Source organism: Ambystoma mexicanum, chromosome 9, assembly GCF_040938575.1.
Source record: "Ambystoma mexicanum isolate Mex_15411 chromosome 9, UKY_AmexF1_1, whole genome shotgun sequence".
Lineage (NCBI taxonomy): Eukaryota > Metazoa > Chordata > Amphibia > Caudata > Ambystomatidae > Ambystoma > Ambystoma mexicanum.
The window spans coordinates 366578524-366606013 of record NC_090931.1 but is presented as its reverse complement, the minus strand read 5'-3'; the positions used below and the strand labels follow the sequence as shown (position 1 = coordinate 366606013).

The window sequence follows — 27490 nt, the reverse complement described above, 5'->3', positions numbered from 1 at the left end:
TACATAACAATTTGTTTTAGATTTTATTGTAGTTGGATCTTCACACAATTTGTGATCAGTATCAGCATTCCACACGCTTAGAAATAGCAAATGATTATCTGGGCGCTATTGTCGCTAGTAGTTTGAGCTGTCATAAATGGTCACATGGCTGTATATCACATCTCAAAGCCCTCATAATATCTGAGTGTGTGCAGTTCAGAGGGATGACCCTGTGCATTGGGAAAGGCTGCTAACTAGTTTTGATTGTTTGTGTATGTTGACCTCTCTGTTTGCTTGCAGGTATCGGTGCTGGTGGCCTACCTGCGGGTGAGTTTGGAAACTAATAAAGGTTTTACATAAATATCTTGGAGCTCAGCGTCCATAAACTGTGTATTTGCTTCCAGTCCTAGAGCCCCCCTGTCCTCCCCCCACCACCACCAAGGCACGCCAATCGTGACCTTCTCTGCCTTAAACTGGCTCTGCTACTATTAGTATCCGACTGTGGTTACGTCACTCACACCCCGAGCTGATTTCTTCAGTTAACCATAACATGCATCCTGGGCTTGGGAAAGCAGAGGGTTGGCTACATTGGGCCAAAAGCACACTCCTCGCCTCAAACGAAACCACACGGCATCCAATTAGAGACGTGTACCTCTCCCCCGCTGAGTCTTGAATTGTACTAAAAATCTGGGGTTCAAATCCCTAACATGTTGTACAACAGGCAGAAGGTGCGTGAAAGATCATGGTGACTGAGTTTCCGCTGCCCAGAGCTTTACTTTGTTTCACGATTCTCAGGCGGGTTGAATGAGTGCACCAGTAAGTCCCTCACTGGGATGCATGCGTAGGGGATTGTTGAACATGTCACACTGGCTTGTTTATGCTTAAATTAGCAGGAGGCATTGGCAGCAGAATAGAGTTAGAGTGGAATGTGATTGGCCTTGGTGTAGCCAGGCCTTTGCCATCACGCAAATACTCTAGTAGGTGCCCCATCGACACAGGATTCCGTTTCCCATGTCACAACCCCCTTGGGAAGAAGGGTCTGTTTGCTAGAAACCGGTCGATCCCAGATCACTACCCCTGAGTCCTCTCTGACATGCAGGTGTGAGAGGGTCTGGCAGCTGCATTATTGGCTGTTCCCGCTCATCTCCTCTGGCTTGGATGTGTTAGTCTGAGCTTGGCATGGACTCCGCATGGTGTCCATTCCCTGTGACTCATTGGAACAGCGCTTTAAAGTGCACTCTCTCTTGTGTTTCCTTCAGGAGTATATCCAGGTGCTGGTCAGAAGGCTCCCAAACCAGGTACTTCTCATTACTATTATTATTATTTTTTTGAAGCATGCAGATGTTTGTCCCAAAATAGTGCCTTATGGCAATAAGGAATTGTACAGAGCCTAGAACTTGGTCAGTACTATCAGGGGTGTTGCTAGGTCTGGAAAAGATCAGGGGCTAAGCTAATGTCGGGACTGGCGGGATTCGGGGCTAGCTATATTTTGGTTCTAGTCCCTGAGCTTATATCCGGGGCTACAACCAAAAGACCCAGAGCTATAGCCCTCAGCTCCCCCTAGCAATGCCTCTGAGTACAATGTATTCAAAAAAGATAGCAAAGGAAACAGAAGGCGTTATTTGGAAAGTGAAGAGTTGTGTTGGTTGTGTTTTGTAGAATCGTAGATGGCTCCTGATATCCCAGAGAAATTGTGGGCGTAAATTCCACAGACCCATGGCCTGAGTTGTAAAGAATCTATGACCCCATTTAATGTGCCAGCCTTTAGGAATTTTAAGACTTTTTTAGTTTCTTTTCAGATAGTAGAATCAGAGTTTTTTTTAGGTATAAGGTCCAATACAAACACTGTGGCTCCTGAGTCTCTCTAATGTCTTATGATCCTCAATCTCTTATTTAAATTTGCGTCGCACAGGAAAGGCAGCATACTTTAAAAGGATGCGAGATGACACTATATACTATCCCAATCTACCATTTGCATTTTACTCACTGGATATTACTGCCTTTAGGATAGAAGCATGGGATCTAACATTTCAAAAATTATTTTGGAGCATCTTCGATTGAAGGTGTTGACCCTACTCTACTGTCCGGTAGCTCTGATTAGATTGTAGTGCGGTCAATGTTCTCTTTGAGGCACTCTTTAGGAACACTGGCTTTGGAGTGCTGTGCAGGTGCATTGAATGTAGGGCATCTTCTTAAATATGAATTACTGGGCACTTTTTGGTTAGGTGGGGTGATCACTAATTGTGAGGGATACGATAAAAGATCATTAACTGTGAGGAAAGGGTTGGAGTAATCGCTATGTCTGATGTTTAGAGTGCTGGTGAAAATATACTTGGCTGTTCCGGTGGTGAATTCTTTGCTTATCCTCAGGTTATGGAGTTGGTGCAGGAGGTTTGCTGCCAGGTGAGTTGTTGATGCCAGTACAGGGCACTGTCTCCAAAGGATGTTGATCCATCTTGGTATACTCTGAATTACATCTTGGCATTAATGCAAATGTGGGGGGCACGCTGTGAATAGAGAACTTGCCCCTGGATTTGCTCTTGTTCAGAGTATCTAGACAAACCTTACATAACCCAGAGTCCTGGTGTCCTAGAAGAGTGTTAGCCCGCAATGTTACGGCAAAGCTTAACATCTGCTGTTGTGTCCTGATGCTAAAAAGTTGATTCAGGACTATCTGCTGTTCCACTGAAGGGCATGGAATGCACAACATCATGCGCCGTTAAAAATTGAGATAAAACAATGTTATGTTGTCCTGAAAAAGAATAGGAATCCTTCCTTCTTTAGGTGTTGCTTTTGCTTCGAGGCCCACATTTCCTTCACCCCATCCTCTGGGGTATCAGTTGTTAACATAAAAATCAACAAAGAAGTCCCTCTCATATAAAAAGTTGTATACACAAATAGAAGATTCGATTGCCAACTCTTCCACAACGGTGCCCACAACATGGCACAAATGATAGTTACGCAAGGAAATACCTGTCCATCACATTATGACCAAGTGTATTTACTTGTTGTGTGCACCACGTGCGGGTATGCCTTGTACTAGCAGCCAAAGCAGAGGAAGTCAATGCACTTCCGCTCAGTTCTCAGGAAGAACATCCTGGAAAAATCTGTCTCAGTTTGACATAATTCGTGGTGGTCATGCAGAGACCAAATCTGATCTTTCTATGTGTTCTCCCATTCCACTTACTTTCCTGCTTAGGCCTGTTCAGAAGGTTTGTGTGGGTCTGCCCTGATTCTGCTCACAACTCATGCCCTATAGTCAAGGATCTCAGTGGCATTACACTCTAATTACTGCAATCCTATTATGTAGACCAGAACACCTAATGCAAAGTGCAGCCTAAAATCTATCGTGTATCCCCAAAAGAACGGACACATGTGGGCTTGTCATCACTTCCACTGGCATTTGACTCCTTCAGGGTAACCCATGGTATGACCATGTTGGCATTTAGGTAGGTAAAACCCCTCACTGGGGTCATGGAAGTGCACAGGTGGAAAGGGGAACTGGTGGATATAGTCATTCCTCTTACCAACATTTTTCAAATGAAAAACCTAAATGTGAACTATGGCAACACTTGGTATCATCAGAAAAACAATACATGCTCCTTTATCTTCTTATATTAATGGCTAAGATTACTATTATCCTCTTCCTAAAGATTTTGTTTTAAACACTGTACTTTAAGATCGTATCTAAAATACATGGAACCGGCTCCAATTCAATAAGTCAAACATTCTTCCAAGTTGCAAATCGTGCCTTTGAGGTTATTCTCTGTATTATCCACTTGCCAAAAGAATGAGAAATGTTGTCTAAAATCGACCCAGGGCGTCAGGTTGCCTCTGACCCCATCTGCTTTGATAGAAACGGGTGACAGAAAGTGTCCATTCCCCAAATATCATCCATTGTACTTTGTTGTAGGTCTCGTAGGTATGTTGGGGGCTTGAGTGCTTCCCTCTTCATAGCGCCTAGTGGGGTTCCAGTGTGGTCCCAGCATTTGAGCATTCAAATGCCTGGTTTTCTACAATCAAGAAAACCTCTCCGTTCTCTTGGGAAGGTTGTGCGTCCTCTGTACGGGAATATTCCACGGATGGGGAGCTGCTTAAAGTTTGATGATGGTATTGCCATTTTGGTCCCGGAGGTTGGCAGTATTTCTGTCCCGATGCCAGGTGCTTATATTCCACACGTGAAGAGAAAAGTGTGTTTTGTTAGTGGCGTTGATAGGGTGGGATGGGGGGCGGCCTGGGAACATCTTATGAAATCCTAGGCCCCCCACTACTGCAGTGGGGCTACTTTCTCTGCACTGTCTGCTGTGCTGTGTCTGTCAGCACAGCACACACACAGGGCCACAATCAATGCTGAACACAACAATGAAGAGCTGTTAAGTTCCCCTGCAGCCAAGAGCAGCCCCTCCAATCAAATGTAGTGCATGAAACCGCTAAGGAATGGTCATTAGTGACTTAATGGTTTAGTGCCTACATTCTGGTGGGAGGGGAGGTGTGGGGTGTGATAATTGCTGTGCACAAAAGATTCTCTTCAGGAGTGATTCTGACGCCACACATTGCCTTTTAATAGGCGTCCCCCCCTACTTATGTCTGTGGCCCCCCTACTTTTGTATGTGGCCCCCTCTGTGCCCATCCTAAATTTGATTCCTGGCGATGCCACTGGTTTTGGTACACCAAGGGCACCAGGATTCTATACCAGTATAACCAGACCCACATAAATGTGCTTGTTTCATTGGGCACGGAAAATGCCATAGATGTGGACAGACGTATGATTTCTCCATTTTGTTTCATTTTCATTTGGATGTCCTGCTCAGAGTAGGACGCACAGCGTTAAATCTGCTCTGTGCGTTCCCCCGCTCCGTGATTGGAATCCATGGCGTCTCCGCCCGCATCACGCTTTTCATGCAGGCAGAGAAGCATGGCTCCCTTCGGATCCTTGCCTTCTCTTTTGCATTTCCAAAGATCAGCCAGAGTCAATGGAGGACCGCTGGAATGGCGGCCACCATATTTTATCATGGGTGGCCCCAGGTTTTATCATAGCAGCCACCATTTTCAATATCTTGCGCACAGCTGCGATCTCAGCAAATTCACTGTGTAGTGCGGTGTTAGGAACAGAAACCAGGCACACACCCATGATCAATGGCTAGAACCGCATCAGGCAGTGGGAGCAGATGAGTTTGGGATTTTCCAATGGATTGTTCACTAAATGTAAAATGATCCACTGAGTTTCTAGGCACGGAGTAGTGTGCAGTTGAGTTGAATGACACCGGCCACATTCTTCATGTCGGGATTGCGTCTCAGGCGCTTTGATCATGCAACTTTTTTCTGAGTAAGAACTTTGGGGCAGCCACATGGTCCTCCTTGGCCCAAGGTTGTCCAGAGTTCAGAAGCCTGCTTGCAAAAGCCCTTGTTGCTGCTGTACAGGGTTTTAGTACCATACACTTTCCCTTAAGGTACCGAATCAGAGCATATTATAGAATAACACGGCATAACGTAGCGTAATATTGCTGTCGTTCCAGTGGTACTGCGATGCACGGCATAACGTAGCGTACCATTGAAGTCGTTCCTGTGGTACTATAATGCAGTAATGGGAGCCGCCATCTCCCCCTCCCCCACTTCTGCAGAGAGGTGAAAGCCACCGATTATGACCTAATGTGGAGAACGTGAAAGGACAAGGATGTGAAGGTGGGTGGAAGCGGCTCATCAATGCCTTGACTTCCTTTACACATGCATAACATTCTCATCCTTACACACAGATGCATCCACAATACAGTACCCCCATTCCTCACCCAACGCATCTCCAAAAGAACCAAACTCCCCTGCCTACGGTCCTCATCTACTTTGTCACTAGCCATCTCCAGATTCTCAAGAAAAAGAGCGGGGCTACCTGCTTCACAGTCATTGCCCCCACCCTGTGGAATGCCCTACCTCTCCACATCCAAGAGCAAGCATCATACCCCACCTTTAGAAAACTGCTAAAAACCTGGCTTTTGACATATACGACTAACCTAAACCTGGGGTAACCCCCTACTTGACTCTCTGTAATACCTACTTTCATGCTTATGTACTTCTTCTTTTGTTTGCTTAAGCTGTATCAGTGCCGTGATAAGTACGGGTTTGGGCGCTGCAAATAAATGCAATAAAGAAATATATTGCCATTGGCAGGTATCCTAGCGCAGCCACCACATTTGTGATGTGTTTGACTAAGAGCAGGCGTGATGGATTTGCCACAGGTAGTGCACTTGCAGAGCTGCACACTGTCCTTCACTTGTGCAATGTCCCCAGATCCTCCAAGTCTGAAAATGTATGGGTGGGATTCATTAAGATGGAGGGCCAAAGGGACTGGCCAACCTTCTCTCTCGTCAGCGCTGCAAGGCAAGTTGGATGGCTGCTGGGATAGCTTTGGACCCAGGGGTGTTGCAGTGGTACTGGTGGTGGGAGAAACAGAAGCAGTGACTTTAGAAGGTGTAGTTGGAGCATTGCCTATTGTGAGGTGGGCAGGAGCCGCAGCATCATATAATGTCAGTCTGTTCGATCTTGTGTACACGCTGGCCGTGGAGGGTTGCGGGAAAGCACTGTTCATGGGAAGACCTTAGTGTGCTGGTGAAACAGTATCTGATCTGTGTTCTGACCATGGGGTGCTTCTTTGTTCTCAGGTTACGGGGCTGGAGGTGTGCCGGCAGGTAAGTTGTTGAAGGTGGTCAATCCTGCTAGTTGAGAAAGGCGGGTGCAGGAGGATGGGTTGTGCATAATACTGTGTAAGTACTTCCCTTGGAGACTGGCAATGCAGGACAATGTATATGTCCCGGCTCTAAGGAATGTTGTTGGAATACCGGTTATAAGGGATCATTCAGGAGGGCTGGAAAGGCATTCCACCAGGGGCTTCAGGGAATGGTTTCAGAATGATGGTTGGGGTCCCGGGGGCGGATAATGTAGACAGCCTCATTGTGGTTGTTCTAGGTGCATAAGTGTGGGAGATTGTAAATGGAGATGGTTTAGGAGCTGTGATGTAATTTATGTAATTGTGTTGTGATGAGGATCTTTCTGCTTGTTCTCAGGTTATGGAACAGGGGCTGGAGGTTTGCCGGCAGGTAAGTTGTTGATGGTGATCAACCCTGCTAGTTGAGAAAGGCGGGAGCATGGGTTGAGCATAAAACTATATAAGTACTTCCTTTGGAGATTGGTTTAGAAAGCATCGACTGGCAATGCAGGACAATGTATATGTCCCGGCTCCAAGGAATGTTGTTGGAATACCGGTTATAAGGGAACATTCAGGAGGGCTGGAAAGGCATTCCACCGGGGGCTTCAGGGAATAGTTTCAGAATGATGGTTGGGGGGGTGGATAATGTAGACAGCCTCATTGTGGTCGTTCTAGGTGCTTTAGTGTGGGAGACTGTAAATGGAGATGGTTTAGAACCTCTAACGCAATGTATGTAATTCTGTTGTGATGAGGATCTTTCTGCTTGTTCTCAGGTTATGGAACAGGGGCTGGAGGTTTACCTGCAGGTGAGTTACTGAATCCAGTAATCATGAAATACATAATTGCTTCATGTAGCGTACATCGAATGGAACTGGCGTGATAGCAGGGAATAGGTCATGGTCATCCATACAGTGATGATACAGGCAGGAGTGATGAGTTTGTACCAGCAAGGAGTGGACGCGCACTCTGCGTGGGATGGAGCAGGAGTAACAATTGAACCACTGACCTAGAGGGATGAATAGGATCTCTGGGAGGTGGAATGCTGAAGGGGGGTTGAATGTGGCAGAAATTAAGGAATTCGAGCTGCACAGGAGACAATGTTGTGGGGGTTCTTATTCCTCAGCTTGTGTTAATGAGTCCTTTTTGCAGAAGGCTTGCAGGCTGCAGACGATGCTGTATGAGTGCTGAGCGTATGGAGAAGACGTGTATTGCAGGCTGAGGGAATAGTATAGGAGAAATGTCTGCCCGGCTTGTTGTGGGAGCATTGGCTGTGATATTATGCAGCAGCATTGGCTGTGGAGGATGGTATGCAATGGCTTTGGGTGATACAGTAAGGTGTGTAGCAGTGCACGGGGACAGTACTAGAAGAGGTTCAGGGCTAATTTGACGAATCCTGGCCATTGGCACTGGTGAGTAGGGTCTGTGCGGGATCTGTGGATGTGTGGGAATGCTTCAGAGCTATGCATGTGTGGTAATGCCCTGCAGATGCTGGCAGTCTGGAGATGGGGCAGGCATGCTGGTTCAGGAGATTATGCCAGAGCACTAGAACTGTAGGGATGATAGCGTGGCACAGCAGCATTGGATGCAGGGGAAGGTTTAGGCATGGTCGCTTTCGTGTGGGATGTTACAGCATTGATGAAAAGAGTGTTTTAATTCTCCAATCCGTCATTGTTCGCAGGTTATGGCACTGGTGCTGGAGGATTGCCAGCAGGTGAGCTTCTGTTAATTTGTTAAATCGCATAAGTCGGCCGCTGAAGTAAGTCTACACTTGAGCACCCCATGAAACAGCAACAATGAGATTTGAAGGGAGTAGCATATAAACAAGCAGTGTGTAAACCATCTGCTGCTCTGGTCCTTTTCACAAGTTGCCTAAAATCTTAAAAGCTCTAGAAGGCCTTTATTAAGAGTATAGTGGCATTAGGCCTTCTTCTCACAAGGACACTGTGTTGCCTTTTCTAGGCTTTCAAGAGTAGAGTGGGCTTAGGCCTTCTTCTCACAAAGAGGTTTGTATGCGTTTGGCCGTCTGAGAACTGATCGTTGCAAAGTGACCCAAAGAAAAACAGCCCGCATGCGATCAATTCTCAGAAGGTGAAACACACTCAAACCAACCCCCACCACCACCCCAAAACCCCTTCCCCACTTACCTGATTCCTGTCGCCTGGTCCACTTCAGCCCTGCGGCATCGGATCCATCCCTCTAACGCGAGTCAGCTCCGACGCCGCAGGGTTTCTTTTTCTTTTCTTTTTTTTTTGTCCCCCGCCTCCAATATCAAAGAAGTGGGGGACACCCCTGCAACCCCCCAAGGCCAATACACACCGATCATGGGGAGCAGGGGACATCCCCGCAATCCCCGCTTCCCATGATCGTTGTGTATTAGCCAATTTGTTCGAATATATACGGTCAAATGGTACAGGCCAAATTCGGTCAAATGTACTATTCGGCCAAATGTATTAGATACAATTGAACAATTCCCACAAAGACACTGTGTTGCCTTTTCTATGCTTTCAAGAGTAGAGTGGCCTTATGTCTTCTTCTCACAAGGACACAGTGTTGCCTTTTCTAGGTTTTCAAGAGTAGAGTGGCCTTATGTCTTCGTCTCACAAGGACACAGCGCTGCCTTTTCTAGGCTTTCAGGAGTAGAATGGCCTTAGGCCTTCTTCTCACAAGGACACTGTGTTGCCTTTTCTAGGCTTTCAATAGTACAGTGGCCTTATGCCTTCTTCTCACAAGGACACAGTGTTGCCTTTTCTAGGCTTTCATTTAACATAGTAATATTTTCAGGTAGGTAGAGTTAGAATGTTAAACCAATAGTGATAAGCTGTTAGTGGGTTGTTAAAGGCCCTCTCAAGGCAGGAACATGAGGCCGTGTCCACGTGTAATGAAACCAAATGGTGGCACTACTGGGGAGAGGCCCATTGGCTTGCTTTCCAGATAAACCTCAACATAAAATTCACACTGCTGGTAAGAGTTAAACAACGTGCTCCCTCAAATAACACACACTCTGGGTATTTTCCACTCTCGCTCAATGGGCGATGGAGGCCTGGCCGCTGCAGAGTGTAGGATCTATGGACAGGTATCCGAGCACTGGTGCAGATGTACTCGGTTACATTCTGATGATAATCTCTGCTTGTTCCCAGGTTATGGAGCTGGAGGTTTTCCTCCAGGTTAGTTGGAGATGACTTCGACTATCTTCTTGGTCATCTCTGCACTGATGACCATCACCTTATTTGGTTTCCCTGCAAATCATCTTCCATATCTGCTGTCTAGAATTGCCTCATTTCCTGAGAGCAACCTGCAGTTCCTGTACTGAAAAACACAAATGGGGCACCAAAGAGAAACTCCCTCTCTCATACTACATGTGTGCTCATGATACCGTACACTCTTTTTTTCAGTCTTCACAAACCCTATGGCCATTCTGTGATGCAGTGGTGAATTATTGTCCTCTGCTGTATGTCTCTTAGTGCATTACATTATGTTTTTAAACCCCCAAATTCATAATGTATTATAATGTAGGGTTTAACACCTTTGATCCCCCGCTTTGTTGCTTGTAGGCCATAGAGCACTTGGAGATCAACCAATGTGGGATGCCTGTGGTTGGCAGGAGAAACCAGACATTTGCAGCACCCACTGAAACAATAGGCAGAGCAGGATGGACAATCACGATAGTCGTGGGGAGGGCCAATGTATCCTTCTTATGAATTTAACGTTAAGGATGCCCATCGACAGGGGAAGACATTTCTCAAATAAGGTCTCTAGAAAAGGCTTTAACAAGTAAAACAAAAAAAGTGATGGGTGGAAGGTTTTGAATTAATCTGAACCACTGGCACTGCTCTGGGCAACCTTCCACACCACTGTTTTTTAGCCTATCTGTGCCATTGCAAAAGGGGTCCAGCCATAGGTAATTCAGTCAGGTACTGCCACCAATGGGAGCAGCCCTGCCCGAACTGCTGGGCCAGATCCCCTCTACACGTAAACACAAGAAACCACAGAGCAATGCCAGAGGTTAGGATGTATTCCAAACCTTCCAGCCATCACCTCTTTTGATTTGCGTAAGTTCCCCCGAGTGGGCTGGTATGGCCAGATGTGGGTCCCGTGCCTGCTGGTCCTAGAGACCCAAGCTACTCCTCACTGATGAGGCCCAACAAGGCCGAAACATGTTTGGGGATGCTTGTTGTCTCGTGCAGAAGGGATGTGACCAAGCAGTTTGGGCTGGACTGCCCCTTTTGGGTTTGGACCAAGCCTGATTTCCATGTTACTCAGAGTGATGCCAAAGGTTAGGATTAATTCCAAACCTTCCAGCCATCACCTCTTTTGTTTAACAAGTAAAGCTACCCTTTTTTCCTTTTTCTGGATATCTTTTATGGGATCTGAGCTTTGTTCTAAATGGAAAGCTACTGAGAACTATTTGTTTGGTGACTGTGATCTTGGCAAGGTGATCCAACATTTGGCTTTTCTTGGCCACTGTAATGTTTACTACAAAGCTCATTTAGAAATCTGTACCTACACATTCCAGATCCTGCAGAAGACTGCAGCCCGTTTGGTCTGGAGCTTGAGCAAAATCAACTCATGCAACCCAGGGCCTGATGAATCTTCTTTCGCTGCCAATTCTGAGCTCAGTTTTCAGTGGCACATACTGGCGATCTCAACCAATATACAGACTGTTGAGACTTCCTGATTTCGAGCACACTCTTCATGGATGAATCTTCGCCATATGCAATACATTTGCCAATCGAATTGATCAAGTTCCTGTTTCATGGTGCCTTTGGTCTCTAGTCTGTGTAATTAACTTGTTATGTGGCTATACTGGCGTTCCTTTAGAGCTGTGATTTCCACACCCCGACCAAAATTCATGCAATGCTGCATCAAGGCTCAAGGCACCACAAAGATTAAATTATGGTTTGATTGATGTTACAGCAGGACCTTCCTCAGTGTGCAGGTGTCAATGATGACCCAATGATGACCCATCAAACTCCTTCTGCTTGCATGTGACTTAGTGATCGTTATCCAATATGTTTTCTTTGTTTCTCTTAGGAGTGTATCCCGGTGCTGGACAGAAACCTCCCAAACCAGGTAACATTATGCTACCATTTGACAACTGGAGGGCTACTTCGCAACATATGTACATTTAAAATTGAAACATGTCTCTCCAGCAGCCTCTAGCAATGTATTTAATACACTGTGTCAGAGGGTTTGCTCTTGGGGAAGGTGTATGAGCACCCACTCTTGGAGATATTGTAAGAGGACCAATGACGCGGGGCAATGTTCAATTTCTAACTTTGACTCATGGTAAAAGAGCATTAAGCCATCATTGATGATGCTGCTTTTCTAGGTAACAGGGAGTGTCCTGGTGGATTGTAAAAGTGTACAAGCTTTGGTGCACGCTGATGGGTGCTTAAACTTTGGGGATTGTGCATTAGTAGTCATTGCCCTGGAATTCTTTCAGGGGTGCTGCTCGAGTTCTCATTGTGGTGGAAGATTTAGTTCCAATAGATTTGTGGCATGGTGTGGTAGGTTTGGTTTTGGTGGAGTCTTACACTACTGGGACTGCCGGGTACTTTTGACTTTAGAGACTGGTGTAAGAGCACTAGCCCTATGACATTGTGTAGGGGTTTAGCTTTTGGGGGTAGGCTATGAGCACCTATTGTTTGGTGTAGTACGCCTGACTTTAGGGAATGGTACAATGGTACTGGCCTGTTGCACTCTGTTGTACTGATGACTCTGAGATATAATCTAAGAACCACTGGCTCTATGTTATTCCATATATGTTCTGCATTTAAAACAGACATATACATTATGAAGCATCGCCTGCTTGTAGTTATATGTAAGGCCAATAGCTATATATGATGCCATAGAAGTTCTGTATTTGAAGTCGGTCTATGACCATGAGTCTATGTGATGGTGCAGAGGTTCTGGATTTGAAGTTGGTCTATGACCATGAGTCTATGTGATGCCATAGAAGTTCTGGATTTGAAGTTGGTCTATGAACATGAGTCTATGTGATGATGAAGAAGTTCTGGATTTGAAGTTGGTCTATGACCATGAGTTTATGTGATGGTGTAGAGGTTCTGGATTTGAAGTTGGTCTATGACCATGAGTCTATGTGAGGGTGTAGAGGTTCTGGATTTGAAGTTGGTCTATGACCATGAGTCTATGTGAGGGTGTAGAGGTTCTGGATTTGAAGTTGGTCTATGACCATGAGTCTATGTGATGATGAAGAGGTTCTGGATTTGAAGTTGGTCCATGACCATGAGTCTATGTGATGGTGTAGAGGTCCTGGATTTGAAGTTGGTCTATGACCATGAGTCTATGTGAGGGTGTAGAGGTTCTGGATTTGAAGTTGATCTATGACCATGAGTCTATGTGATGATGACGAGGTTCTGGATTTGAAGTTGGTCTATGGCCATGAGTCTTTGTGATGGTGTAGAGGTCCTGGATTTGAAGTTGGTCTATGACCATGAGTCTATGTGATGGTATAGAGGTTCTGGATTTGAGGATGATGTAAGAATTCTAGCTTTGTGTGATGGTGTAGAAGTTCTGGGTTTGAGGCAGGAGTAAGACATTCAGCTCTGTGGAATTGTGTGGAGGTTCTATTTTTGAGGCAGGTGTGGGGCTATTAGCCTTATACAATGGGGCAGCATTTCTAACTATGAGTTAAGGGGAAGACCACTGTCTCTCTGTGATTGTTAGACCGCTGGCTCTGCGGGAAAGTTTAGTAGTAGTTCTGTTTGTGGTGAATGACCTCAGCTTCTATGGGATAGTGACGTTATACGCGCGCTCATGAAATGACATCTCATTGTATCGCTGATGGTGAACTCTCTGCTCATTTCAGGTTATGGAGTTGGAGCCGGTGGTTTTCCAGCAGGTAAGTAGCTGACAATGTTAAACCCGATGCCTGGAGAGATACGGATGGAACTTAGAGGGATAATGTATGTATGTATGTATTCAGTGATTAGCAAGGCGTCCATTTTGGGTGAGCTGCTTCATTGCGCCAAAAGAGAAAGGGTAAGGAGACATAGCAGGCATGGAATAATGCCAACTCAGGTAGGGGATAGTGGAGAAGCACTGGATATAGGAAGGATATGAAAGTTTAGTATCCACTGGTTCTAGAGCAGAGTGTGAGAGTGGCGCTCCTGTGGGTGGCATGGGGCTGCTCTCTCTCATGCAGTGTAGGGGAATTCACTGTTAGGGGACTGTATGAAGGTTGGACTAGTTGGAGTAGCATATTAGGACCGGCTTTTGGAGATGTATTCTTTTCTTTGGGATATTTGTATGGGGCACGTATTACACAAACCTGCGAGCACTGGACATGACAGAAGGACGAGGTGAGCAGGGACACAGGTGAATGCTCTCCAGCAAAGAGGCAGTGTTCAGCTCTCTTCTGCAAGGCAGTATGCATGTCATTCGCATGTCATTCATGACTTAGGGATGTTGGAGCAATGAATTCCATAGAATGGCTCCAGCAGTTATGAATCTTCATCTGCCAATGGTTGGTGATTTGTAAAAGACGCGCCAATCACATTCATGTTGCAGGAATGTAAGAGCCTCACAGCCTTGGGATGAGATTCAAAATCAGCCAGATTATTGAGTTTCTTATTATAATAGACATCATTCATTAGCACCCTGCGCGGGGGAGCCAGCCAATCAAGTGGCTAGGAATGCAGTCTGACGCTACCAGTGAAAGCCTGCATTCTATGCTGCCAGATGGCTGGCTCCCCCGCCTGCCATTTTCCCCTCACCGGACCCCGCTTTTAAAAAAAACAACCCCTCCCCCAATCCCACTTACCTGTTTGCTGCAGCGGCGAGTCGCACTGCTGCTGCTCCCGTTCCTGTTCTGGCCACCATGTAAATGGACGAGGGGCTCCATACGGAGCCCCGAGTTCCTAATCCAAAGACTGCCATGTTGGTAGCATATTTTCTCTTTGTGAACTGACGGAAAGAAAATACTTTCATTTTTTTTGGGTAAAGTCATTAGCACCCACGTAGCATGCTACACAGGTGCTAATGGCGATATGCTGCGTGGTGGCTGGGCCCACCGTGTGGGTAACGGCCCGCCACCCTCGTTAAGGGACCCTTGCTTCACTAGGGTCCTTAACTTGGGCGTTAGGGCTGTTACCCACAGGATGGGACCGCCACCTCGGGACATATTGCCTCATTAGTCCAACAGCCCAGTTTGAATATTACTTGTGAAGGGCCTTCAGCACTGGCTCCATGTCATTCCGAGGGCCTGAAATTGGGATGAGTCTCACAGCAGAGTTTTACAGGATTGGGAGTTTCTTGAGGAAAGTGGTATTTGTGGCTTCCACAAGAGTGTTGCAGTCTTCAGTTTTAGGGTTTATCAGCAATTGGGTGATGATTCTCTCGCCAGGTTTGGTGAGGTTGGATTTCTTGAGTTGAGATCTAGGTTTTTGCAGCTTTTAGACAGAGTTCGTTTCCACTTATCAGTATTTCTGATGCCTTAAGCAAGTCGTCTACTTGAGTGAGCGTATTCTCTCCACTTTCTGAGAAGTGGAGAGCTAGTAATTACCTGCATAGAAGTGGAGTAGGCCCCCTGAACAGGCTTTTTACCCAATCCCTTGTGGTCGTGCATCGGGAGGAGGAAATGGGGACAGAGAAACCACCTGCCGAGACACTGACATTGCGCCAATGGAGATATGAGTTGGGGTATTGTAGACATGGTCTCGAGACTGCGTATGGTGGAAAGGGGTTCTGTGGCCTAGGTTGATGTTGATCACTAAGGAAAACGCAACCTTTAGAGTTCATTATTTTGAGGAGGCCATCAGCCACAGCAACATTTTCAGTTTCTTTTCCATGTTGGGTCTAGATACCAGATTGTAGGTGGTTGAGGATGAGGTTGGCATTGTAGATGGTTTAAAGTTGAGGTGCAGCAATGGGCTCTTGTTCCTTGGCTACAAAGTGGGGGTAGTGGTCAACAACTGGACTGAACAATGGCAGCAACTATGTGGCATAGATTGGGTATTAGTTAATCTAGCCCTGTTCCAGGCTTGTTCGAGTGATTCTGGACAATTACTGTATCTAAGTCTCTTTTTGCGGAAAGTATTGATAGTATAAGCGATTCGTTGTGTTTAACTGCAACAAGTGGTCTCTGGAGTATGGTGTCAAACATGTGTATATGCATGTGGGTATCAGCTTTGAAGGGCTGTACATAAGAAACACATTCGGATATGTTGCATAAGTGTTGGGCCTAAAGGATGTTGGATGTGTGATTGGGTCTGGCATTGACATCGCTTTGACTACCAATCGCTGCTTCAATGTTGTTACTTGCAAAACTCTGATCGATTAAACGGTAACATGACTTCTGTTCCTACTAGGCCCAGTAACTGGGCAGCTGGGCTTGTTCTCATCCACTGCTATTTATTAACAGTTTGCATACATTAAAAAACACTGTCCTATTTTCTAGGGTCAACCAGCATATAGTGTCCTAACCTGTGAAGTGAGAATAGAATAAGGGTTACGGCTGTCCTCATACTTCTAGTGAACTGTTGCCAATGTTCTCGGGGTTTGTTGGTGTAGATGTGTTGGCTGCAGATGATGGGTAGTCACGTGATCCAGTGGGGATAATATTTGGGGGGTTAGTTCAGGAGGGCTGGCTTCTAAAGGGTACTGTGACAGAGTCATAGCTGCCAGTGCGGGCAAGCCACTTCACTATGTTGGAAAGCATAAGGTTGCAGACTTTGGGCGATAGTCTATGGGTTTTGTCTGTAAGGTAATATGTACGATGCTGGACTCTGGGCTATTGGATGAGGCCACTGGCCGTGGGTCTCAATGTTTTAAGTATTGGTGGAGCAATACTGATTCCCCACAGGTTATGGTGCTGGAGCGGGTGGCATTCCTGCAGGTGAGTTCCTGGAGGTGTTAAGCCTGGTCTTTATCAGGATGTGAGTGGGTGACTGGTGAGGGCAGCTTGCACATTTTGAATACCTGAAATAGTGGGGATTGGAAAACAGACCTGTCGATGACAGATAGTTAAATAATATGGAAACTAATGAAGGTCCGAGAGCATTGCTTTACTAATGGGAGGCTAAAGCATACTTCCATCAGAGGATGTTGCAAGAGCATTAGTTGTGGCAAGTGGCACAGGCCATTGGGGGACCTGTTCCAGTGTATGGGCAGAGAGGGATAACATGAAAGCCCTGGTCTTTTCTTGAGTCCTGAGCCTGGAGGTTGGAGTCACTGAAACTGCAGAGGCCTAAGACTTTTGGCTGGAATGTACAGAGCTAGGTTCCACAGTTTGCTCGCTGGAAGAATGGCTGGGATTGCTGCAGCACGGGCAGTTTTATGGCTTTTTATTGTGATCCCTCCCCCTGTATAAACAATTACATTCCATGTACCTCATAATGGTGGTTTCTGCCAAGTAGTCAAGTAGTTGATGGACATGATTGGATGATCTCCATATAAGCTCTTGTCAAATATTACCCTTAAGCAGTGAATGTGCAAGGCTATGAGAAGGTCGAAAGGGGTTTTAAGACCCCCTTGTACAAGGGGGGCAATGTCTGTGCAGACATAAGAGACATAAGTGATGGGCCGCCAGTGGAAAAGGGAGGATGAAGGTGCTCAGGTAGATGACAAGAAAGACCCCTGATTGGACACGGAATGAGAGGACATGAGAAGAAAAGGGAGAGAGGAGGGGGCAGTGATTGTCCAGAGAAGTCAGTGATGGCAAGGGATGGCAAGGATGAGGGCAATGGTGCACCAGGGATGGAAGCGGAGCGAGCAGGGATGGTCTTGGTAGATGGGAACAGGAGACACTGATAGCCGAGGTATAGCAAAGATGAGGGCAATCATGGCGAGTATAGGACAGGATATTCCATTAGTAAATAAAAGGAGGACAGAGATGGACACAGAGTATAAGAATGCAGCAAAGTGTTCTACGATTTTGATAGGACAATGGTGCCAACGAGAGCAGTCAAAGGCTGTCCCAATTTAGAAAAAAGCAATAGAGGATCCAGGAAGATCCAGGGAGAAAATATGACTTTAGTGGGTAATCCCAATAAGCAGGAATGGGGTAAATCCTATACGGATCGGTCTCGAGACAGTGTGGCGGATCTGTAGATAGAGGAAGGGAGGGTTGTGTTAGCCCATACAACATGCAGGAGTTGTCCAAAGATAGGTCAGTGCGGCTTCATGTATAATGTAGACTATGGGCATGATATGTCATGGAAAGGGCATGGATATGAACCTGCGTCAATTGGGGGATAGCACAAGGATATGACTGCTTATGGCTGGCGCAGTACATTGATATGAGTGCCTATCACTAGGGTAGGAGAGGGATTGTGCACCCTGAGGCCCATGGACATGTGGCGCGGTATAAGAAATAAAATAAATAAATAAATAAATAAATAAGTATGATAGTTCACAGATAGGGCAAAAGATGGGTATTCCAGTTCATGAATAGGGCAGGTAGGAAGAGGGCAATGTTGGCATTTGGATAAGTCCGGAGAGGATGGTGATGGTCCATATTCGTTCATGAATATGTCCTCAGAGGCCATTTGAGGGTCATTTCATGTCAGGAGAGGGGGGTCATCAAGGGTCATCAAGGTATGTGGTTGGGTTAGGGGATATGGACATGCCAGGACATGTATTACATCAACATGTATTTCTTCTTAAGGGCTGCCTACAAGGAAACAGATGCAAGACGTATATGTCTTTGAAAACCCACTGCCCCAATGCATAGCGTAGCTTCTGGGAGCTACTAGCATGTGTGTGAAATATTGCGGCTGCTAATGGCTTCATATCGCCCAAAATCTTTGAAAAGGGAAATGTCATAGAGAAAGATAATAGAGATGGGAATGACTATTGCTGACCATATCTTACCCTTCATAACAAATAACGCCTCCCTACTAATGTCCTCTGTTTCAGGGGGCTTAGGCTACAGGCCTGGCGCAGGAGTAGGCGGAGTTGGAGGAGTCGGCGCAGGAGGTACGTGGAATTCTTTGCACATATCCAAATAGTGCAGGTGGCCTTAACTTGACATACTAGTCCATTATGCACGGTGAATGGTCTGCTATTTAGAAATATTCTACAGGCTGTGATGGGAGTGACTGCTAAACACAATCATCAAGGCACTACTGTCCCAGAATCCTCTAGGAGATGCATCGGGGAGGTAGTCCATCACATATTCATCTAACCAGCACTGAGAGGGCGTTTAACAGCAGAATCCCCTCTGTCCTACATTGGGGGGTAATCTACCCCGTGTCCTGCTGACCCAAGTTGAGAGGTCATTTGGCCCCAGAGTCCTCTGCCCTGCACTGGGAGGTATTCCATTCCATATCCTGCTGACCCAGGCTGGGAGACCGTTCTGCCCCAGAATCCTCTGTCCCGCATTGGGAGGTATTCCATCCCATATCCGGCTGACCCAGGCTGAGAGGTTATTTGGCCCGAGAATACTGTGTCCTGCACTGGGAGGCATTTCATCCCATATTCTTCTGGCCCAGACTGAGTGGCCATGCGGTCCCAGAACACAATCCTTTGTCCTGCATTAGGAGGTATTCCATCTTATGTTCTGCTGACCCACACTGAGAGGCCATTCTGCCATCAGAATCCTCTGTGTTCTGCATTGGGGATATTCCATCCCATAATCTGCAGGCCTATGCAGAGAGGCCATTTTGCCCCCGGAATCCTCTCTGTTCTGCATTGGGGAGATTCCATCCCATATTCTGCAGACCTATGCAGAGAGGCCATTCTGCCCCCAGAATCCTCTCTGTTCTGCATTGGTGTTATTCCATCCCATACTCTGCAGGCCTATGCAGAGAGGCCCTTCTGCCCCCAGAATCCTCTGTGTTCTGCATTGGTGTTATTCCATCCGATATTCTGCAGGCCTATGCAGAGAGGCCATTTTGCCCCCAGAATCCTCTCTGTTCTGCATTGGGGATATTCCATCCCATAATCTGCAGACCTATGCAGAGAGCCATTCTGCCCCCAGAATCCTCTCTGTTCTACATTGGTGTTATTCCATCCGATATTCTGGAGCCCTATGCAGAGTGGCCATTCTGCCCCCAGAATCCGCTCTGTTCTGCATTGGGGTTATTCCATCCGATATTCCGCAGGCCTAAACAGAGAGGCCAGTCTTCCCCCAGAATCCTCTCTGTTCTGCATTGGGGGTATTCCATCCAATAATTTGCAGGCCTATGCAGAGAGGCCCTTCTGCCCCCAGAATCCTCTCTGTTCTGCATTGGGGAGATTCCATCCCATATTCTGCAGGCCTAGGCAGAGAGACCATTCTGCCCCCAGAATCCTCTCTGTTCTGCATTGGGGAGATTCCATCCTATATTCTGCAGGCCTAGGCAGAGAGGCCATTCTGCCCCCAGAATCCTCTCTGTTCTGTATTGGGGAGAATCCATCCTATATTCTGCAGCCATCTGTCCTGCATTGAGAAGCATTTGCAGCTGAGAATGCCCCCCCTTTCACTCTAGGTGTGATATTGCCAGAGTGATACAAAGCAGGCCAGATCTTCATTCACGCACCCCTCACTCCTCATCCCCCTAACCTGCTGCATGGCCTCCTATTGGTTCTGACCCTTGCCTGGGAGGATAGCTCAGGGGCAACGTGCTTGCCTTGGAAGCAAGACGACACTGAGTGACACAGGTTCGATCCTTGGGTGCGCGCTTAGAAACCCCTGGGTATTAAGCGCGTTATAAATAACCCATCAAATCAAAATCAATCGTTAATCCTCTAGACTAGTCAATGAGCGTAACTATCCAGGATACAGCCGGCCGGGACCACAAAGTTACCTTTACATCCAGACGCTCAAGGTTCCCAATAAACTGGAAAGGATGGAGAGTTATGGATTTAGAATCCCTGGTGCATCACAAGGGTAATATTCCATAGGTTGTGCCACCTGCTCTCCTCATGGTTCAAACCTGCAACTCCAGCACTGGATGAGGAGAGTGATTAATCTTTCTAGAAATATGATTAGGCTGGATCTGAATATTCGGTAGTCTCGGTGCAAGAAGCCCAGGTATGGCTTTGTGCAATGAATGTACCTCGATAAGCGCCTCTTAAGCTTTATAGTAAGCGCCTTCATTGGCGATCCTGTGGCTGGGAAGTCCTACCCTTCTCTTATGTTGTAACTAATTATGTAATTCGTCTTATAGTGAGTGCCGCGCCTTAGTGTTGTGTTGGTCTTGAAATTGGTGCTAAGGCGAAGATCCTACTTAATAAAGACATTGCAGGGATGCCTCTAAGAACGCTGATTGTCTAGTTCCGATTGGCTCATTCCCTCCTTGTGTTTCTTTCAGGATTGTATCCAGGAGCTGGACAGAAACCTCCCAAACCAGGTACCCTTTCCAGTACATTAGAGCATGTGTAGGGGCACCTCATGTGGGAGTGACAGTGGGTGGGCACCAGCTCTCTTTAGTAAATGATACCCATGTATTTTCTAACGGTGGAATTTCTTCATGGTCTTAGGTTATGGCGCTGGAGCAGGTGGTCTAGTTCCAGGTGAGTTCCTGAATATAGTTTCTCGTGCATCCATGACATCGTCAGTCCTACATATGGAATATTAGTCCACTTGGTGGTCTGGTATGGTATAAAATGTATAGAGCATGATCAAAGGCCAAAAGGCATCTAGGCGCTAGGACAGCCGGCAATTTAGGAGCAGGTCCTTAGAACCTTAAAAGCTAATAAACTTGTTGAAAGTTGGCTCCACCCTCTACCAAGCTACTCTTAACCATTCCTCATAACTGCGCTCACCTCGATCTTTTTTTCTCTTCCATTCAGAGAACATGTTCTGTCTCCTTGTGAGATGTATTTGTTTGTTTTGCGCAGGCTGATTTAACTTTTGCCTGGAATCCATTTTGATTTCCACTTTTCCCCTGGCTCCTTTTGTCCTAGGACTTGTTTGGTCCCTAGGGAACTGCTGTATAGTGCTTGGATGGATGCATGGCACATATGCTGTGAGAATGTTGTGGTGTGAGTGAGAGACTGTTATGAGCAAAGATTCGACACTTAGGCAGTTGAAGAGAGCTTGCCTGGGTGATGGCTGCCAGTGGGTTCCTAAGATACGGCTTAATGTAACTTAACCTTGACGTAACTACAATAAAGCAACTTACCTGTAACTGACCTGAAGTGCCTACAGACCTGCTTTATGTCAGAAACATTTTGTCAGAGCTAAGCTCTGCAGTCTTCACTTCCTGACCTCTGACCCTTGCTTGATATAATGCATTTGGTGAATTGTCACCTTAGTGTTTTGCTTTTTGCAATTTGAGTTTTTTAGGTAGCATTGGTCTTGGATTCGCCTCATTATGAGTTGACCGTTGCAGTGTTAATGTGCCGGTAATTCCATTTACTGGCACGTTACCACACCAGCGAATTCCGAGGTCGGTGGTTGGGTGGCTGGAATTACCTAGCTCAGAGCTGGAGGTAATTTTGGGACCCCACCATCAAAAAATGCTGGTATTACCAGCACCGGTAATGCCGGCAACTCCCCGCCATGGAGTCCTATGGGGATTAACTACCCTTACCGGAAATTGAAATCTGGCAGACCAAGTGCCAGTAACAGTTATTCCATTTTGTGATATCGCACTGGCTTTACTAGCGGGATACCACCAAACATGTAATGAGTCCCAATGTATTGGCTTCCTTTCAGTCCACGGTTTGGGACATTCTTCAACATATTTGAAAGTGCTCATCTGGGATTAATGCTAAATTTCCCCATAGGGTTGATTTCGGTCCATGACCTAAAGAATGTGTTTCAGTGTGCAGTGTGCAGTGTTCAGGGGTCACTACACAAAGAGCAGAACAGATTACTTGCCCAACCTGCTGGCACAGTTTCTCTACTGCTGGGGGCGGGGGTCTTCCTGGGTTGGGTGTCTTCCACCAGGATGTTCCCACTCGTGCCTGATCAAGAGTGTTCCTCTCTGCTCCTGTGCACTTCCTAAGATGCCATCCTGAGCCTGGGAACTGATTTGCTCTTGGTTCCTGCAGTCTTCTTCCCGGCCTCTGTGGAGAATGAATATTTGTCCCATGAGGCACGTGGTGCTTTGTATTTGACTGCCTCTTCGATTGCCTCTACTCATATCAGGTTTTTGGGTGTCTGCTGTGGGGTGTCTGGGGTGCTGCACTTAGCTAATGACTCTTGCAGCGCTTTGATGGGCACACGCTCCTCCTTATGCTTTCTGGATGACCGACAGCTTCGATTGTTGGCAGAATGTCTCCAGTGACTGCTGTGGTTCTAATGACAGCTTCCTGTCATTCACCACCTGTAGCTTTCTAAATTCATTTTATTTTTAATGTTTCCCGGGTTGGGAGATGCACACTTTCACCATTGTGTATCATCGCCAGGTCTTTTGAGTGGAACTATTGATGGCAATTTCTGATCGTTTGGTGTCCATTGGCAAGACACTGGCAGAACCACAGTGCTTTGATCCTTCTTCTGGCATCCGCGTATTTGCCTTTTTGATCATCAGTGCCATACCCGTGGGGTGATGTAATGTGGACATGCATAGCTCACACCTGCCATTTTGGTGGGCTCTTCGCCTATGGTTCTGGAATGAATTGGGGGCAGGGGGTGTGGGGGGGCCGAGGATGAGTGGCTGTGGAGGGAGAGGCAGATGCAAAACCTGATGTGTTGATGGGTGTGGATGAAAGTGGACGGGCCTTGTGTGGCGTTGGGATTCAAGGTGAATTTGGTGGTGATAGTGCTTCTTACTACACTCTGGAGAACCCAAGATCTATCAGCTGCCAGCACTGACATGCCAGGTGAGCCACTGGTACTGCCAGCACTGACATGCCAGGTGGGCCACTGGTCTGGGAGGAGAAATAGGGTGAGATCAAAGGAGGTTTGAGGCTTTGCGCAGAACTCCCAAGTAGCCCCTCAGTGGTTAATGTGATGGTGCCTTAATTCTGCAGTGTGCATGGAGGTCTGCGTATGTAGAGTAGACGTGATAATAGATTGGACGCGGAGTAGTTGGTGGTTCATGAAGGAGGCAGTTAGGGAGGACTGTTGTGATGATGAGTGGAAGAGGTGCTTTCATGTTATCCCTCTCTGCCCATACACTTGAACAGGTCCTCCCTCGATAGAATCCTTGATTAAAATGTAATGTGCAGTTGTCTTTATTTTAATTGGTTATTTATAACGCACTTAACACTCAGAGGGTTCTAAGCATGGACGCGAACCTATGTTGATCTGCATCGTCTTGCGTCCATAGCGAGCGCGTTGCCCCTGAGCTATCCTCCCGAGACCAGTCTCACACACATGGGTGGGACGGACCTGAGCTCACTCCGCAGTGTGTATTCCTTCATGCCCCACTTGGCTCTTGATGAGTTTTAGTTGGTGCTTTTACTCTAAATCCCCATTTGTCGCTGTCAAATCGTCCCACGATTCCTTTGCCTGGGTCTAAGACTCTGGTTTGTCGTCACTTGGAAGGGGCATGGTGCACAAAGCTAGAGGAAGCATTCCGTTTCAGGCCCATCTCCTCGGATAATTACTGACATATGATTTCACATCACTAGTGTGCTCTTCCATGTTAAAGATTAAGGGCCTCATTACGACCCTGGCGGAGTGGGTTTACGCCAGCGTTATTCGCGGCGGACCCGTCCGCCCTACTACGAGTTCCCGTAGCGCCATGGAGCCGTTTTCCGCCTGGTTTTTCCGGGCGGAGAAATCCATGGCGCTACGGGACCTTGATGTTAATTACGCCACCGTATTTTACGGTGGCGTAATTAACGCCTTCCCCACTCCCATTATACCCTATGGGGCAAAAATGGGAATGGGGAAGGGTAAAATGGGGATTGGGGATTTACCGCCCCGCCAAGGTCGGAATGGGGCGGAAAATCCGCCAACCCCCATGGCGCTATCGGCAGCTTTCCGCCGTGCTCCATGGTGCATTATGCACCGCGATTTCCGCCAGGGTCGTAATGAGGCCCTAAACCTGTAAGTGTTTGGCATTGCATCATGAAGCTCATTGCTGCCCTGGTGCACATAATGATTAATTAGCACATGGAATTAATTATTGGCTGCCAATTAGCCAATCAGAATGCTACCAATTCAGTGTATAAGTACTAGTATGGACCACATTCTAAACATGATGACTTCAACAATATCACACAACAATTGCCTCCATCTTTCATAGTTATCTACTAGCACCTGGAGACTGCCCTGGGAGTTAGCAGTGTGCGGAATAAATCAACATTACATAACATGATGGAATTCCACAGTAGACCACTGCAGATCATTTCCCAGCAAAGAAGAACATACCCTCTCCAAAGGGGAAATACATGGAAAATCTGGGAAAAAGATACTGTACAAACAATTTGACTTTACCTTTCCACAAAACACTAATTTCCATAGAGACCCTGAGAGAGGGTCATTATCGCTTGGAATTCCAACAATTATTTACTTTGGGCCATAATTTAGGGGTAGGCAACTATGCCACAATAATGACCAATTCTTCCATCTAGGTGGCATAAACAATTATCACAAGGTTACATGAACACCAAACGTATACATTCGATGTAGGTACAGCAGCGCTCGTTAATCGAGTACATGCTCCCCGGGCAAGACAACGGAGGAGAACACTGTGCACTGCACCACGAGAGGGATAGAAGCGGTACTAATGTATCTGGTTTGTGCTGTTCCATGTGATAACTTCGCCGCAAAAATATCGCCATACAAAAATATCGCCATATTTTTGCGGCGAAATTCACAATGGACCCTGCGGGGGAGACCCCCGCAACCCCCGCATCACTTTTTAATGTGCGGGGGACTCCCTCGCAACCCCTGCTCCCACATAATATGCCCAATAAAAATATTGCCTATGGCGAACCAAACGGCCATATTTACGGCAATATTTTTGTTGGAGATATTATTACCTGATACCGTTTCTGCTCCCTGGGCTGGTGAGCAGATGGTAACACCACACCAGAGCCACCCGAGGGAGCTGCTGCAGCTCCACTTGATCTAAAACCTACTCTCCTGAAGTGTACAGCAACTGAATTGTTAATGGGTGAGTGTGCGTTTTCCCCAATACTGTATTCTCTCTGTTACCACCATATAAGGAAGTCGTTGGTACTTCTAAAGCTAATGCATTATGCCATCTCAGCATAATATTTTCAGTTAGTCCAATAAAAGACAGCAAAACTTGGATCTTGCAGAGACAAAGACGGGCATCTAAATCTGTCCTCAGCCCTAGAACTGCGGTGCATATTATGGCCACAAGGTAGCAGCATTGAGCTATAACTTGATAAAAACACAGGCAGCACGCTTTTAGCAATCTGACGATTGGTGTTATTATATTGAGCACATATGAAAGTTGAGGTAATGTTATATCTTTACAGTGGGTAATTTGCGCTGGTGTGTCGTGGTAAAGACAAATCATGCACTGGTAGTCCTCATCACACCAAGTCCCACTCTTCCTGGACATGGTTCTTGCTAAAGGATGCTCCTAAATAGTCCAATATATGCACACATAATATTTATTCTAAAATACACTACTTCAGACTCCAAAATTAGGATAATCTCTGAATCCACTTCCTGATTCGACTACCAAAGCACAGCTAACCAAGGGGCCAGTGTGAAAGTGGAAGGGAGGGTGAGGGGAAAGAACTGTGACGAGGAAGAAAAGGACTGTGAAATAATTATGTAACTACCGCCGTCATTGCTTGCTCTTCCCCAGTGCATGAGGCAAGCACTTCTTATGACTGCAGAATGCAGTATCCTAACACAAAATCCCCTTCTATGGGGTGTGCAATTACATGACCAAGGTTGAAGGGAAGCCAAGTAGCCACATGAGTGCTAATGGTTTGATGATGACATCCTGCAGAATAGACAACCTAACCACATACTACCACAGGTTCCATACGTAGCCAGAAAGGGGCAGGCAGCCGAGCCAGAATACATGGAAGGAAATGAACCCGGCATGTCTGCTTGACACTCTGACTACGGTGAATGCACTGGCTTCATGTCGCGGGTAAGCGTTGGTGGACCACGTCCCCTCACGTTTTTCAAAGGGCAGTCTCCGTGGCCCAGGGTATTTTAGAGGACTTGTGTAAATGAAGACACTTTGACTGTCTTTTTTTAAATTAAGATTTTAAACACGATTTGAGGTTTGGACCGCGGTAGCCAGGTTCAAAGGTCAGGGACTTCACCACTGCACCATATAACCTGGTGCGAAATAACAAACCACTAAAGGTGCAATGTTACATTTCGGGACTGCACTTTCCAGGGAAAACATCGGCATTGATTCTTGGGTTTGTAAACATGCACATAACATTTTCAAATCCCATTACAAAAAAAATCTGCTCTCGGTTTTTGTTTATGTTGTTTTTATGAAAAGCAAATTATCATTTGTCCTGTGTATTTTGCATAGTTATGCAAATCCGATTGAATGAAATGTGCATATGTCATCTTGATATGCTAATTTCTGCTGATGTCATATCCCATCAGGTATGTTAATGAGTTCCACTTGCTTGGGCACACACACAGAGGACAGCACAGCCATCCAGTGTTCCTAAATTATCCTGTCATTCTAACCACTAGATGTATTAATGTTTAGAATGACAGTGTATTTAGGAAACATACACTGCTGCTTGGTTCCTGCGCACTGTCTCGGGAGGATAGCTCAGGTGTAACGTGCTCTCCTTAGAAGCAAGACGACACGGAGCACCACAGGTTGTGATGCGCAGGTCCGTGCTTAGAAACCTCTGGGTATTAAGCATGTTCTAAATAACCTATCATATCATATCAGATCACTTCTGGCCACGACCAGCATGGTGCGCCAAAAGGACTGGTGCTGTCATGGCCATCGTACCGAGCCAAAACGACCGGCGCCTGAAGGCTTGTGCCGAATTGTCCTGCTC

The 27490-nt window shown here is 46.5% G+C and overlaps 1 protein-coding gene across 13 annotated transcripts in view; it reads left to right on the top strand.

Moving 5' to 3' along the window:
- ELN (elastin) overlaps window positions 1-27490 on the top strand; it is a 187185-nt gene that overhangs the window by 143636 nt on the left and 16059 nt on the right. For 4 of the 13 annotated variants that reach the window (XM_069614812.1, XM_069614806.1, XM_069614807.1 and 1 more), the window contains 13 exons: window positions 280-306; window positions 1239-1277; window positions 2350-2382; window positions 6633-6659; window positions 7035-7067; window positions 7450-7482; window positions 8355-8387; window positions 11708-11746; window positions 13506-13538; window positions 16500-16532; window positions 18554-18613; window positions 20932-20970; window positions 21101-21133. In XM_069614812.1, coding sequence (XP_069470913.1) covers window positions 280-306; window positions 1239-1277; window positions 2350-2382; window positions 6633-6659; window positions 7035-7067; window positions 7450-7482; window positions 8355-8387; window positions 11708-11746; window positions 13506-13538; window positions 16500-16532; window positions 18554-18613; window positions 20932-20970; window positions 21101-21133 — 462 coding nt within the window. The remainder of the gene's footprint in view (window positions 1-279; window positions 307-1238; window positions 1278-2349; window positions 2383-6632; window positions 6660-7034; window positions 7068-7449; window positions 7483-8354; window positions 8388-11707; window positions 11747-13505; window positions 13539-16499; window positions 16533-18553; window positions 18614-20931; window positions 20971-21100; window positions 21134-27490) is intronic. The other 9 variants (XM_069614816.1, XM_069614809.1, XM_069614811.1 and 6 more) reach the window with 4 other exon arrangements.